The 16,562-nt window shown below is 35.9% G+C and overlaps 1 protein-coding gene across 1 annotated transcript in view; it reads left to right on the top strand.

Annotated features, from left to right (window-relative positions):
* The window catches only part of CDH8 (cadherin 8), a 526,134-nt gene extending 521,442 nt beyond the window's left edge, over positions 1–4,692 (top strand). Inside the window, 4 exon segments of the mRNA XM_043985317.1 lie at positions 1,107–1,269; positions 1,271–1,356; positions 2,595–3,043; positions 3,046–4,692. Coding sequence (XP_043841252.1) covers positions 1,107–1,269; positions 1,271–1,356; positions 2,595–3,043; positions 3,046–3,090 — 743 coding nt within the window. The 3' untranslated portion in view covers positions 3,091–4,692.
* The last annotated feature ends 11,870 nt before the right edge of the window (positions 4,693–16,562 follow it).

Below are 16,562 nucleotides of genomic sequence, written 5' to 3'. Positions count from 1 at the left end.
TCCATGAGCTAAATAAATGTGCTCCAATGTGTCACAGACATTCCCCAAATAGAGCACAGCTATTTATTGTCTGCTCTCAGGGACTGTTCCCTTGCATGCTGTGTCTGCCTTCTAGGTCATGTAAAATAAAGATCCTTGGATCATTGGGTACACCATGGCTTAATATCGTTTGTAGATATCCTTCTTCCCAAAAGCATTGTATAATGGGGCATAACCAAAGGAAATCCATAGAACATATTAAACAAATGAGCACATCATGTCAGGTTGACTGCTGATCAGCAAGGCATTATAGACATGTTTATATTTTAATGGATGTGAATATCATACTGTTGGTGACTCATTCTTTGAAACCTTAATGCCAGGCAGGATGGCTGATCTAACGACTTTGTTTAACCTCCCTCTGTTGAAGCATTTGTCAAGACATTCAAATATGTCTCATCCTCACATTTGCCTCCAATGTTTTGCTTTTCTTGTTCCCAAATTCCAATCCTAGCTTGCATTGCTAGTTTTAGTGTGCTTTGGGAATCTGATAGACCTTTGGATTGCCAGAATTCCTGATGATGATGAAATATAGTGATATAGTTTCATTGTGTATAGAGTATGGGGAAATCTGCAAAACACTTACATGTACTTTTTTCCTCCTTTGATCCCACAACAGTTTGTGAAGGTAGGTGCTCTATCTATTATGTTGTACTTCTTCTAATGAAAAATACACTTGGGATCATCTCCTTAAAAGTTATTTGATAAACTCAGCAGGACACTGGTACCATAACCTCCTTGCTGATCATGGAGCCCCTAGAGTCACCAGCAATATGTATGCTTGCATTTGTGTGTTTGTGCGTGTGCGTTTTTACTGATTCCAGAAGATAGAATACAAGTTCCTTGAGGACCTAACCTGTTTCAGTTTTGTCTTTCTATCCCCAGGGCCTAACACATTTCCTGGCACTTTGTAGGTGATTAGTAAAAGCCTTTTGAATGAATAAAGAAAAACGATGCTGTTCTACAAAAGGCAAGGAGAAACTGAACAGTTGGGATGGCAAAATAAAAAAAAAATAAAAACATTGGAGCAACTTTTTGAAATGATGCAAACCTTTTTGTTTTTCCAGATAATTCTCTAAGCATCTTGGCAAAGCATAGTGGATTCAATCGCCAGAAGCAAGAAGTCTATCTTTTACCAATTATAATCAGTGACAGTGGAAACCCTCCCCTGAGTAGCACCAGCACTCTGACCATTCGTGTTTGCGGTTGCAGCAGTGATGGTGTTTACAGTCTTGTATGTAGAAGCTTATGTACTTCCAATTGGACTCAGTATGGGAGCATTAATAGCTATACTAGCATGCATCATTTTACTACTAGGTATGTATTATATTTTATAATCTGATGATCAAGGTCTGTCAGGTTTATAAATAAATGAAAAATAGCTCAAAACCATTGATTCTCTCTGGACCGAGGGTCCATAATTTAAAAACAATTTTTAAATTACTTTTCATATTCTCAGATACTTGACATTATGGTCTGTATTTTGGAGTTGGGAAGATATTAGGGGGGAGAAGACAATAATATCCTTGAGATATAGAAAGAGTAAATATTAGATTCTCTGTTCTGTACTGGAGTCCTTGGCAACAAGGAATTGGAGGCATTGCAGATAGGTGGAATGATTGGGAATCAACTTAGGAAATTTCCTAGGTTAGTCTTTTCATTGTACTTGTAAACTTTCTGTTTGGAGACCTCTGTTTGTAACCTATAAAAAATATTATTTTTTTTTTCACAAAAGAAATAATACAGCTAAAAATTAAGCCCATCTTATACAAATACTTGTATTAATTGATGGGGAAAATGTACTAAAATTAATATTTATACTAGGAAAGTGTTTGTTACACTGTATAATTCAATATATATGAGTGCACATCACATACCATATTATAAAAAGAAATGGGGGGCAGCTAGATGGCGCAGTGGTTAAAGCACCGCCCTGGATTCAGGAGTACCTGAGTTCAAATCCGGCCTCAGACACTTGACACTTACTAGCTGTGTGACCGTGGGCAAGTCACTTAACCCCATTGCCTAAAAAAAAAAAAAAAAAAAAAAAAAAAAATGTTGCTTTGTATGACTTTATGACATTGGAATGGATGTCCTATAACCAGATTGGATATTTGTAGAATATGAAAGAAAAATATTTTATTTGGGGTTAATAGGTACAACAGGTTCAGGAAGCAAAAGTACAAGTTAAAAAGTAGGAATTATGCTTATGACTGAAGTTTCCATCAATGCTCCACTACTATATTTGCCCTTCACAATATCAGTTAATTTTTTTTTGATATTTCTATTCCCCTCTTCTTTTTTCCTTTGATATAAAATATAGTGATGTTACATTAAAGTCTAGATATATAACAACAAGAGGTCAAAACTGGTGGGGAATTGCATCCTCCCAGAATTCTGTTTTCACTCTTTTAGCATGAGTTTTTCTATTGAATCATATAAAAAGAATTTGGAAACTAATAAGGAATATGTCTCTTGAAAAGCAATAAGTATATTTTCTTTTAGTGTAACTTGTTTTGACTAATTTGTTTTTTATTCCATAATTTTCCTTTCAGTCATTGTGGTGTTGTTTGTAACTCTCAGACGACATAAAAATGAGCCCCTGATTATTAAGGATGATGAAGATGTGAGGGAAAATATCATCCGTTATGATGATGAAGGAGGTGGAGAAGAGGATACAGAAGCTTTTGACATTGCAACTTTACAGAATCCAGATGGAATAAATGGATTTTTGCCCCGGAAGGATATAAAACCCGATCTGCAATTTATGCCCAGGCAAGGGCTTGCACCTGTTCCAAATGGTGTGGATGTTGATGAATTTATTAATGTGAGGCTCCATGAGGCTGATAATGATCCCACAGCTCCACCATATGACTCCATTCAGATTTATGGCTATGAAGGCCGAGGCTCAGTGGCTGGATCTCTCAGTTCCCTAGAGTCCTCGGCATCAGACTCAGATCAGAATTTTGACTACCTCAGTGAATGGGGGCCTCGTTTTAAAAAGAACTTGGAGAACTCTACTCAGTTGGAGAAAGTGACAAAGAAACTTGACAGTGGATTATAAACTTCCCATGAAACTGAAACTCATGTAATATTCTAGGCCATCCCTGTTAGTTACAACCAATGTGGTCATTTGTTTTTAGAGGCAAGTTAGCGCCAGTCATCTATGAAATCAACTACATTGTAATGTTGAACCAAAAAAAAGTATACAAACGTATATGTTAGGAGTTTATAAGTCTTGTGGAGTGTGTGAAGTAAAATATGTGGAGTGTCTAGAATCTTTGATATTTGATATTCACTTGACCACCATGGACATGGAGATTGGGATCTTGGTTAATCTTCAAAGTAGGAATAGAGGAAAAATCAAACAAATGGTGCATTTGTAGAGAAGTGGATCTGCAGGGATTTTGCTGCTGAAATAATGTCATCTGCCAGGGTGTATAAAGTAACAAGTTTTTCCTCAATGCAACAAAGATCCCGCCACCAAAATTTTTAAAGCAATACCTGGTCTTCTGTACAATGCTAGCTATGAGGAGCATTGTGCTAAGACCTACTAGCTTCTACTGTGCAGTGACCATCCATCGTACATAATTGTTGGCCCAATAACCACAGACTATTTCTCATCTTTAAATATTGTGTCAAGCCTTAAAATATTTCACATTTAACTGAATTCATTCCAGGGGAAGGGTGGGGGAGGGGTGCACATTCAGTGATGGGAGAGGAGAAATCCCATTAAAATAGGCTTGTTTTCTAGAAGAAGGATTACTCTTATCTTCCACTTCATCATCTTCCACAAGGACAAACAAAATGAACTATATCACAGGATGGATGGACTATATAAGAGATGGTTGCTTTTATCACTGATGAGTGAATTTATTTGTTTAATCCTTGAAATAAATATTTTATTGATGTCCATACAGCTTTTATTTATTAAGGTTGGTAATCTATAGATTAAGGGGAATATATGAAAAAAAAAGCAAAATTATATTCCATTAATAATCCTTTAGATTGTTTTCTATAGATATAAAAATGAATGTTTAATATATGTACATTTTGATGAGCTAATAGGATAATTGCAGATACTGTATTAAGAAAAGGGAAGCTAACATTCTCTTTTGAGTAGATTAAGCTTTAGTTGACTGATAAGGGCAGGAATAACATTTTCCCAGAGAAACTTTTGAACAGTTTCTATTTGTTCATAATTCTCATATTTGGTGTTTTTACTACAAGCACAAACATCTGGAAGTATACTGTTCATGTGAATATTTAAACTCTAGCCTTTTAGAAGCCCACACATTACACAGTAAAATAAACATGCTTATAGTTCTCCAATGTATTAGAGAAGGAACCAGTTTGTACATAACTTTACTACTTATGTTATTAGCATTTCTTTAACTAACGTTCACGGTTATGCACAGGGGCTTTTGCACTCCAAGACAAGACAGCATTAGAAGCTGCAAGCATACTCAATTTGTAATGCAAACTTGCCATTTAGAAGTAGAGATTGTATAATAAAACTTAAGTATTACATGCAAATCATTTTAATTTTCTACTTTGCTTTGATGCTATATTGTTTGTTTATTTACTCCATGTATTGTATTAAGAGAAACTCCTGTATTGTTTCCTACTTTGTGAAATATATTTTTATAAATACTTCTGGTCTTATCTTTTATTCAAGTCTTGGTTCATGCCCTCAAATAATGAATAATCAATTGTGAATAGAACTCTAGAAGTTTAGATGAGGCATAACCAGTGAATTGAAGTGGCTGCTTGAGGTTGTATGATTAATTAGTGGAAGAACAAGAAATAGAATTCAGGGCTTGCAACTCACTTCAACACATGTCACTATTCCATACTCCATCATGGCAGTACCACATTCTTTTGATAACCAAGATTTCCATGTACCTGTAGTTAAGTAAAGCATTCTTTCCATTATCTTACTATGATGCTCCCGTAGGGCATCATAACCCATGATTTCTGAAGGTTTTGCTTGATGAACAGATGTGTTAAAACCATGCAATATAAGACCTGTTGGTGTAGTATGTATGTTAACAGAGGATCAAATAAAATAGGTATAAAAATGCCTAACACCCTGGCTTTAGCCACCAGAGATGGTGATTTTTTCCCCCACTGCAACAACACATGAAGATTTTTGTATTTGTTTTTTAAGAAAATATTATTATAATCTTCATTAATGGAGGGAGAGTGCCCACTCATAAAGTCTCTAAGTTTTGCTAAAGAGTTACTGTTGATATGATACTGTGAGTCTTCAAGGGTCTGAACTTTAGAGTAGAATAATTGAAATTATAATTAAAATAATATAAATAATTATCTGAAGACATTTTCCTGAGTTCAAATCTTTCCTCAGACACCAACATTTGTATGACCCTGGGCAAGTCACTTAACCCAATTTGCCTCAGTTTCCTCATTTATATATCAAGCTGGAGAAGTAAAATGACAAACCACCAGAATCTTTGACAAGAAAGCCCCAAATTGGGTCACAAAAATTTGGGGCATGATTGAAAAAAAATGACTGAACAACAATTGCATCATAGGAGGAAAAAGAAGAAAAACTCTATACTCAAGCAATTCAAGTGAAACAAGATAGGTATCCAATCAGATTTCAGATAGCAAAATGTGTCCTAGAAATCTCTGTTAATCAGCTCCTTAATATAAGATGATGCTCTCCATTAAAAATGGGAAATTCTTACTAGGACAGGAAATATGATATCCTGATTCCATACTGAAATTGGGACTGAGTTCCAGGTGAGGCCACATTTTGGAGAGTAAGGAGGGTGCTGTGAGCTAAGGCAGCCCCATTACTCTTTATAACTGCAGATGGATTGAAGGCAAGCAGGCTCTTCCACAGCATTATATTATATACTCCCTGGCTTTGGCAGGGCTCCTTTGTAGGGAAACTCACGAATGTATAACCTTCTGATTGCCTTTTTGATTGAAAGTTCCATCTGAAGACCACGGTAGTGCAACCAGTAATAAGATTTCAAAAAATCCCATCACTGGCACTGTAGGAGAGGCGAGCATGACAGAAATCTCATCATTGTCAGTCAAAAAAGATAAGGTAACCACCTACCGGTGGTTGTCACATTCAAATGTGTGCATTTATACAGCTTTTAAACATGAATATCAACAATGAAAAAGAAAAAAAAAACACACAAGCTATTGTTGGCCTACAAAATGGGAACATGCAATTTTCTTCTTCAAAATGACAGTTTTAATTGGAAACAGGTCTAACCTGTGAGAGCAAATAACCTGGTGGATATTGCATTGGTATTTAAATTACCACCTCTGACTCCTATTCTCCCTGAAACAGGGGAAACAGTGGCCCCTTGCCTAGCTTGAGCTTTCTTCATGGAATCAAGGAAAATTCATAGAATTGAGAAAGGGGTTGACCTGTCTATGGAAAAGTTTTAGGGACATTAGTTTTAAGTTGTGTGAGTAGATGATGATGATTTATAATTCTCAAGATTAGAGTCATGGTCACCACACTGAGGAGCTGGAATTGATGAATCTATCTCACTATCCTTGTCATTGCAGAAAATAGCTCATGCTTAATAATAGGAGCTGACATTTAGGCAGTGCTGTTATAGCTGTCAAAGTACTCTATTTGCAACAACCCTATGGTGTAAGTTGTACAAATATTATTAATCCTTTTGGGGAAAATGCATTTCCAACATCACAAGGCAGTAAGTGCCAAAGACATAATTTGAACCCAAAAAGTCTTCTGATTTCTAATCCAATTTCATTTGATTATAACATGGATAATGTCATCAACTCATTTTTTAAGGAAAGCAGAGACAATATTTATATATTAGTCATTTAATACATCCTATAAAAAATAACAGCTTTTCAACCGCCAAATGCTAAGAGGGTAAAATAAAAATAGAATTTCAGCTTCAGAATAAATTGCATACACTTTTGAAAGCAAGAAATTCCATCTGGTGTGTTTTCAATAGATAATACCATCCCTTCTAGGCAGAGGCAGTGGTAGTGGTCTTTTATCATGAATTTATATTTGAAGAGACCTACGTGGACACCTAATTCAACACTACATGAAAAGAATCCCTAATATGACAAAGTGAAAATGATCAGTGAGAGACCAAATGAGAATGTCCTGATGGAAAGTTGTTTTCCATTCCATCTCTTTCTTCTGCATTTTTGGATTTATATGCTGGGCCGTTCATTCATTCATGAGGTATAAAATAAGTACCGTACTAAGGCCATGAAATCTAATTGTCACATTGTCTCTTTTTGAAGCAAACTTTAGAAATCTTATGTTTTTTCTGTACATCAGACTATTCCCTTGCTTCCCTGGAAAAAAAGAAAACCCAAAACAACCCAACCACAATAGTATGTTCAATGCTTTTAAAACAACAACAACAACAACATTTTGAGCCATTTATACCATTTAGTACTGGCTTCTTGCTATTTAGATATTTTCATTGTTTTCCTCCTAGAAGCACTTTCTCTATCACTCCAATGTTTTCTAGAATATTTAAATTCCCTTGATGAGTTGAATAGTAGAGAGATGATCCTTTTGCCTTTTCAGCTTCTTGGAGGGGAGACAAATTTTACATTGGTGAATGCTTACCTGCTATTTGATAACTTGTGGAAATACAAACATTTCAAGCTCTCTGTAGAATAGTGCAAAATTCCACTTATCCTCCATGGTTGCTCAAAGGAGAATTCTTAGTTCTTTGTTGCTCTTGATGCTAGCCCTCATCATTAACTGTTTTGGCAAATTCCATTTGCCATGACTGATCATTGTATTGGGTTTCAGTAACTAGTGGCTCCTGAGCAAAAAAAAAAAAAATCATATATTTCTCATGGGTTTTCCTTTATTTTATCACCATAGGATGCTATTCTGCTGCTTTTGATAGTCAATTAGCAGTCTCCAATGAAGCCTTAATGCAAACAGAAACCTTTCCTATGTGAGGTTTCCAAGCAGGAATTGAATTACCAGGAGAGTTTTATTTAATTAAATCTAATTACTGACTTTACTCTTTGTACCCTTCCCATTGATAATTCAGACACCATTGTGTGCTTTCTAACCTACCAGGCTCTCTATCCCCCCAATAGGGGCCAAAGCTTAATCTGTTCAGAATAGCACAAAAAGCAAATGAAATCTGGAGATGCAATAACTGAGATGTAGTGCCCAGAATGAATCAACAAGATTTTATTAGGTTCTCAGTCCTGGGCACTCAAAGACAATAAATAAATAAATAAATAAATAAATAAATAAATAAATAAATAATGCATACTACTTAGTCTTTAGAAAGTTTGCATTCTAGTAGGAGATACAACTATGGAAGATAAATTCTGTCATATTTTTCCTATTACAGCATATCTGAAGTATCATCTTCTAATCTGTATGTCATATTTGGTGTGGAAAAGTTGTTAATAATGTAGATATATATGAAGTAGAAGGCAGCAAGGTAGGGGACAGATGATGCCCCATGAAGATCAGTGAGAAGGAACTCTATATGTTTTATACCTGGAAAATAGATACTGGAAAACATCTGTGCTATGCTTTCTCAGGTGTTAAAATAGAATATATGTGTGGGGTTTTTTGTTTGTAGTTTTTTTGGTGAGGCAACTGGGGTTAAGTGACTTGCCCAGGGTCACATAGCTAGTAAGTGTCAAGTGTCTGAGCTCTAGAATTGAACTCATGTCCTCCTTAATCAAGGGCTGGTGCCTATCCACTGTACTGCCTAGGTGCCCCTGTTTAATAGAATATAACATATGTAACGATTGGAATGATGCCACCTGCTGTAGACTTACTGTAGAAAAGCTCTGCCATGAGGTGAAGGTCTCTAAGGCAAGACAATGCAATCTTTCTTTGACTCAGGAAGTGATATTTGCTTGTGGGAGGAAGAAGGGGGAACCTGGGGCTCTGACTCTCTCTCTTTCCTGTGGACTCTGGCGGAGAGCGGAACTAGAACACTCTCTCCTCCTTTCTCTCTCTCTTTACAAAATTCTTATTCTCCTTAATAAATGCATTAAAAGTCTAACTCTTGCTAAAGCTTATAATTATTGGCAACCACTCATTAGCTATTTTAGACAGTATAGCTAGAATTTATACCCTTACACATAGCATAATGAATGGATTTGCTTTGCTAATCACAGATGGCAGAACTAAGGAGTAAGATTTCTCTAGAACTTAGATGGAAAAAGATTTGGGCAGAAAACATTTGAATATTTCCAAAGGAGGTATATTTTTTTTCCTCACTAAAGATGTTGAAGTAGAAACAGTCTGATCATGTATGCAGAGCTCAAAAGCTCACAGAGATTCTCACTCAGCTAGTGTTTTTGATCATTGACCTCTGATTTCCCTTCTAATTGATTACTTTGTGATCTGTGTTCAGAAATTTGTAGAAAATACAGAGAGGGTCCTATTCATTAGTTTATGGAGACATTTTAATTTATAGAAAAATGGTAGATGTTATCCTTCCTTGTGTAGAAATGAAGAGTAAAATTTTATTTTTGTAAAATTTATCATGTAATTTCTTGAGCAACTTTATATATCCTCTAGGAAAAAGATAGCTATACAAAAAATGTAGGTACTGCTCAAATAAAGTGATTAGGCTTGCCATATTTGTAATAACAATTATAATAACAAATTATAGCTACAAAGAACATAATCTAAATATGTAACTACATAAAATATCATTGGATAATATACTAGATAGCTTAATAGGGATCTTAAAATATCAAAATCAGATAGTATAATATGAAAGGTAGATCTGGGAGGTACTTTGAAGGGGAAAGTCAAATGAAGATAGTTGAGACATGGTTTATGAGGCAATAGTTTGGTTGAGGAAAGAAGAAAGCAGAGGTTTAAGTAGCTACTAGAGCAATATAGATCAACAGTTGTGATATGGAGCCAACAAAGTGGATATGATCATAGGCTAAATTAATAGAGGAACAGGGTCAAAAATGAAGGAAACAATAGTGTTATTTCTAGTCTGGAAGATAATATGCATTATTGTGTTCAGCCATGCGTGTCAAATTTTAGAACAGACATTGATACCCCAGAACACATCCAGAGCAAGGTACTAGGAACTAGGGTACATTAAGGCATAATCAGTATCAAAATCACTAGAATTTGTATATCACTTTATTGACTGAAGGAAATAGAATGATAGGCCATGTAAAAAAAAACAAGAAGCTGTAGGGAACACGTGTGCTTCTATCTACAACTATATGATATGCCACGAATTTTTTAAAGTTCTAAATTCTCTCCCTTCACCCCTCCCCCAGTTATTGAGAAGGCATAAAATATGATACGCATTATACATATGAAAAAAAAAACACAAAACATTTCCACATTAGCCCTGCTGTAAAACAAACAAACAAACAAATAAAAATATAGTGAAAAAAAATGCTTCAATCTGCACTCATTGTCCATCATTGCTCTATCTGGAGGTGGATAGATAGCATTTTTCATCATGAGTCCTTTGGAATTGTTCTGGATTGTTGTATTGATCTGAGTTGCTAAGTCTTTCACAATTTATTATCATTACAATATTGTTATTCCTATGTAGATCATTCTTCTGGTTCAGCTCCCTTCATTATGCATCAGTTCATATGTCTTCTCAGGTTTTTCTACTATCATTTCCTATAGCACAATAGTATTATATCACAATCATATGCCGCAAATTGTTTAGCCATTCCCCAACTGAAAGACATCCCCATAGTTTCTAATTCTTTAATACCACAAAAAGAGATGTTATAAAATTTTCCACATATAGGTCCTTTTCTTTTTTCTTTGATCTACAAACTAAGTGATTTTATTTCAACAATCTGTCATTTGAAAAGGAATTTCAATTTATTATTTTTGGCCCTAGAGGATATAAATCATACTATTAGACAGAAGTTATAGGAAAGAAAATTTCAGTTTCGATGAGAAAAAGTATATCTTATATTAGGGATATATTAAAACAAAAGATGTAGCATTACTTACTACCTGCTAGATACTTATAGATACTTACTATCTGCTAGGCACTGTGCTAAGTTCAGAAAACACAAATACAGGCAAAACAAAGATTGTTCCTTCCCTCTTGAAGTGACAATCTAATGGAGAAAGAGAATACACAAAAGGAAGTTGAAAGTACAAGAGGAAGAAGAGAGCCAGAGGAGGGAAGAAGGTTCCTAGAAACCTACCACAGGAGAAATATGGAGAATTCTAAAGAATTCCAAAAGCAGTATAGTTGGTAGGAAATGGAGAGGAAAAACTATGCTGAGCCATTTCTTTAAATGGGGATTCTAGTGATAGGGTCCAATTAGAGAGTCAGAGGGTACTGAAGAGATATGAGAAACAGGCAGATTTATTCTTGCAAAATAGTCAGATTTCCCAATGATGAGTTTCCTGGGGGAGGGGTGGTGGTGGTGGTGAAGAGATAAAGAAGAGGTTCAAAGGGGAAAAACTAGTATAGCTGGTGGGAATGGCATGAACAAATGTAATCTCCCTTCCATGTGACAACTATTCAAATTCTTGAAGAAAATAATTATGCTTCACCAAGTCTTTTGTTCTCCAGGCTCACCATTATCCTTCCTCATATAGTCAAGTCAATAAGAATTTATTAAGTCCTTACACTATGCCAAGCACTATGCTGGGTATACAAAAGGCAAACAAAACTAAACAAAACAAAACGCTCAGGGAAATTATAATCTAATATAGAATGATCTTGAGCTTCATTACTTTCCTGTTAGCCTTCCTTTTCCTGGATACTATCTAATTTATCAATGTCCTTACCAAAATATAGTAACTAGAATCACACAAAATACTTGTGATAAAATAATGGGATTTGGCAGATGCCCAGGGGCCCTACCTGAAGATTGATTTGGAATTGATTGAATTGGGTGAGACTGAGAAACTTGACTGAGAACCTACTTAAGAATGATTAAATCAAGACCACAGTGGTAGACCCTGAGTAGGATGTTGTTCTCAGAGGTTGCAGATTATGCCATCAACAGGATACCACTCTCAATCAATCAGCTTGAAGGACCTCTCCTTTTGGGGAGGAAGACAGGAAGTAGGAAGCAGAGGCTGGCTTGCTGTATCTTCCTCTTTTCGTGAGGAACTGATTTGGTGGTGGGGGACAGAGAACAGGAGGGCCCCCCTTTTTGTCCAGGAATTTTGCATGGTGAGGGACTTCACTTGGACTGTTAGGAAAAGCAAGGGTTTCTCTCTGGCTATACTGACTCTCTCTTCACTAACTTCTAATACACTTTAATAAAGCCTCAAAAGCCTAAATTCTTGCTGAATTTATCAGTGATTTTAGCCAGCTTCCCCCACAAAAACTGGGGTAGGGGGCAGACTAGAACCCACATTTAGGTGTTTTTTTTGTTTTTTGTTTTTGTGGGGCAATGGGGGCTAAGTGACTTGCCCAGAGTCACATAGCTAGTAAGTGTAAAGTGTCTTAGTGAGTGGGATGGGAAGTATACCCACTGACCCCTGTAATAGAGACTCGAGGAGAAAGGAGGCCAAAGCACTGATTTTATTTCTTTCGAAAGAAAGGCGTACCATACTCACTGGGACAACCAGGAGGTGTGACACACCGAGATTAGGAAACCAAGAAGTTTTTATACTCTTTACAGACATCTAATTTGAACAAAATGTGGTAATTGGGTTAATACTATATGTTCAGCAATAAATCTTTCTCCTGAGATGTTCAGCAATAAGACTCTCTCTCCTAGATTATTCAGTGATAAATCTCTCTCCTGGGTCAGAGTGCCCCAACCTCAGGGGTTCAGCCGTAGGTTATTTTGCAAAATTTCCTGTTTCAGCAACAATCTATCATATCTACATAATATCTCAGTGCAGACCCTATGAAGCAATTTTTAAGTTGATATGCCTATATTTAGAAAGGGGGATAGTAGCTTCCCATTATTGCCTCTCTCTAGAGAAAAAAAAAACAGAGAGAGAGAGAGAAATAGGGGGCTCTAAGGGTCTTTAAGACTTTGAGATCAGATCACTAGGCCGAAGGGGGGGGGGCACTTCCCATCTCAGTGGAGGGTCATATCCCTATGTCCCTCTCATGAGGCTGGATTTGAACTCAGGTACTCCTAAATCTAGGGCCAGTGCTTTATCGACTGCCCCCTCCACATTTAGTTTTAAAAAACACATACTGCAGTGTCATGTGACAGAGTATCAAATTACCACATCCATAATCCTGGGTACTATGCCTTGTTAATAGAACATCACATTGAATTAGCTTTTTTAAAATGCCATATCACATTGTTAGCTCATAATGAACATAGTTTATTCAAACCCCCAGATTTCTTTTCTTCTGAATTGCTATCTATTCATAATGCCCCTGATTGTATTTTGAAATTTATTTTTAAATATTCTAGTATGGAACTTTATATTTATCCTTGTTAAATTTCTTCTTATCAGATATAGCCCAATATTCTAGGGTTTCAAAGAGCTTTTTGGATCATGATTAGTGTCATTTGAAGCATTAATGATTCTTCTAGTATTATGCTTTCTATAAATTTAGTAGTATTCCATTCTAGTTATTGATCAAAACAATCATAAATGATGCAAAGATATGATAAGATGAACCTATAGTTATTTTATTTTAAAATAATTCATTTTTACTTAATCTGAATTTGATAAATACAAATATTAACTTTTCTGGATATAAAAAATCAGAAATATTATTATATGTAAAACTCTTAATCTGTTGGGGGTACAGTAGTATAGAATATTATTCATGGAATTTGGAAGACTGAGTTCAAATCCAGTCTTGACATTGTGAGAATATTATTAACAGGGATTCCCCTGCTGAGAGAGTATGAGTTAACTTTTCTAAGGTTCAGTTTCAAAATCATGCATGGATCCCCCTTCTCTTATATCCATCTTGTATCAATTTTCAGCTCACTTTACTCCAGATTTTCCAATAAAGTAAATGTTTAGGTGGCCAGTGGCAGAGGATTCCTTATAAATGTCTCAATCTTTGGGGATTAAATGACCCATGTTCAGGCCATTCTTCTAATACCCTATGCCATATACCACACAGTCCAATAAGCTTTCCTTTGGTTGTATTTGATTTCACTGTATGTTTTCCCTCATCCTAATCTATGTGTAGCTTTCCTAATGGGGAGTCCTGGGTTATGCTATTTCTAATCCTCTCCTTGATATTCAAACTTTTCTTACCACAAGACAAAAAAGGGTAAAAATAAAAATAAAAATAGAATATTCAAATTCAAACTGACCAAGTGCAAAAATGATCTTAACCTCAACTTGTCTGATTAACCAGACTAAAGTACTTAGAAGGTTGAAGAGATGCATTTGAAAACTGAAAGGGACAGGCACATGGAAATAGGAGAAAATTCCTTACCCAATATGAAGATCAGAAGATTGCAGGTTCAGCTCCTGGCTGGCTCACCAAAAGTCTGACAGGTAAAATTAAATGTGTGTGGTCACCCTACCTGTCTCCTTGTGAGGAGAGCTAACTGGGACAACAGTTTAACAGGTTAGATATTAAATATTTATTAAAATATATTAGCGGCTAACAAAGAGAGAAAAAGTGTCTCTCTGAAAGGATAGGAAAACCCTAACTACCTCAACCACTCCTGGTTCAGCTGCCAACCCCACCCTCACCACCTCCAAAACCAACTGACAATACCCACTGCCTACACACACTGCTTCAAGCTGATTGGTTGAGAGTGGTCTTCATGTTGATGTGAGGTAACTTCAGGACACTGAACCTTAGAAAGGTCAACCTATACTCTCTCAGTAGGGAGCCCCTGTTAATAATAACCATGCCTAGGATCCAGAGCCAGAATCTAGGGCTATACCCAGAGGACATCACAAGAATCATGTGAGAAAAGAATTCCAAAGACTTAAATGGACATTTTCCTGTTTTCCTTTTTCCATTGCAAATACTGTTTGTAATGTCCACCTACTAAAGGGGAGTGCCCCCTTTAGTTTTTGTTAATGTGTCACTCAAATTCTTTTCTCTTTTTTCATTCCCTTTACATTGTTAGTTATAGGTATCTCTAAAGTGTTTGCTTTGTGTAAGGAAACTACTGTCTTTAAATGAAGCACAGGGGGTAATGTGAGAATATTATTAACAGGGGTCCCCTGCTGAGAGAGCTTGGGTTGGCCTTTCTAAGGTTCAGTGTCCCAAGTACCTCACATAAACATGAGACCACTCTCAACCAATCAGCTTGAAGCAGTGTGTGAGGCAGTGGGTTTTGTCAGTGGTAGTTGGAACCTCGTGAGAGGTGGAGTTCTGATCACTTCTGGAGGGTAATTAAGGTTTTCTTATTCTTTCAGAGATACTTGTTTCTCTCTTTGTTAAACTCTAATGATTTTAATAATGTTTAATACCTAAACTGTTAAATTGTTGTCTTAGCTAGCTTCCCCACATAGGGGACAGGTAAGGTGACCATACATGTAGTTTTATCCTTCACAACACATTAATAGCCATGTGACCCTGGACAAGATACCCAACCTCTATCTGCCCCAGTTTCCTCAATCTACAAAATGGGAATAATTATAGCACGCTGTCAAAATCAAATAAGATATTTGTCAAAGCACCTAGCACAGTACCTGACACATAGTAGGTAATATATTAATACTTACTCACTTCCTCTTTCCTTAACAATTTAAAAAGAATATATAATTAATTCAGTATTCTACTCCCAAAATTTATTCAACTTTTGGTTTACCTATGAAGCTTCTTTTTTTCTTTTCTGTGCTTTTGTAAAACTTATTGAAACTTATTGAACCTTTCTTTAAACTCTTTTTAAAAATTGCTATCACTATTTTCAGTTCCTCAGCCCCTCAAATAAAATAAGAACAACCTCTCCTTTTAAAATTAGCATAGTCATGAGACACAGATGTATATATTGTCCATGTATGAAAATATGCATCTATTTCATTACTCTAATAAATTACCTCTTCATAAGAAATGGGACATGTGATCTATTATTAGTGCATGGTTGATAACTGAATTTTTTGCTGGCTATCCTCCCGCCCACTTTAAGTTCCTAATAAAATCCCATTACCTACAGGAAGTTTCCCAATCCTTCTTTATTCCAGGGACTTCCCTCTGTTAATGAATTACCTATTTATTCTCTATATAATTTACTTTCTTTATATTGTTTTGAATGTTGGTCTCCCCACTTGTTTATAATTCCTTGAGAGCTGGAACTGTCTATTTATCTCATTTTGTATCCCCAACATTTGGCACAGTACCTGGAACATAGTAGGTGCTTAATTAATGTTTATTGACTATTTCATTAAGTGAATTGACCAGAACTATGAATTTTTTGAGAGCTATTTTCCTCCATAATTACATAGTCATGGTATACATTGTTTTCTAGTTTCTGATCACATCCATTCTACATCAAGAGTGTCAGACTTGTGGCCCCTGCAGCCAAGATTGGGAAATGCCCAGTGCAGCATGGACCAGATTTAAATATAATTGGGAAATATTAACAAAGCAAATAAAAAGTATAATGCAACATAGATGATATTAATTCATGGTTTC

The sequence above is a fragment of the Dromiciops gliroides genome, chromosome 2, assembly GCF_019393635.1.
Source record: "Dromiciops gliroides isolate mDroGli1 chromosome 2, mDroGli1.pri, whole genome shotgun sequence".
NCBI lineage: Eukaryota > Metazoa > Chordata > Mammalia > Microbiotheria > Microbiotheriidae > Dromiciops > Dromiciops gliroides.
The sequence above is the reverse complement of the archived record's forward strand: the minus strand, read 5'-3'. Positions and strand labels throughout refer to the sequence as shown.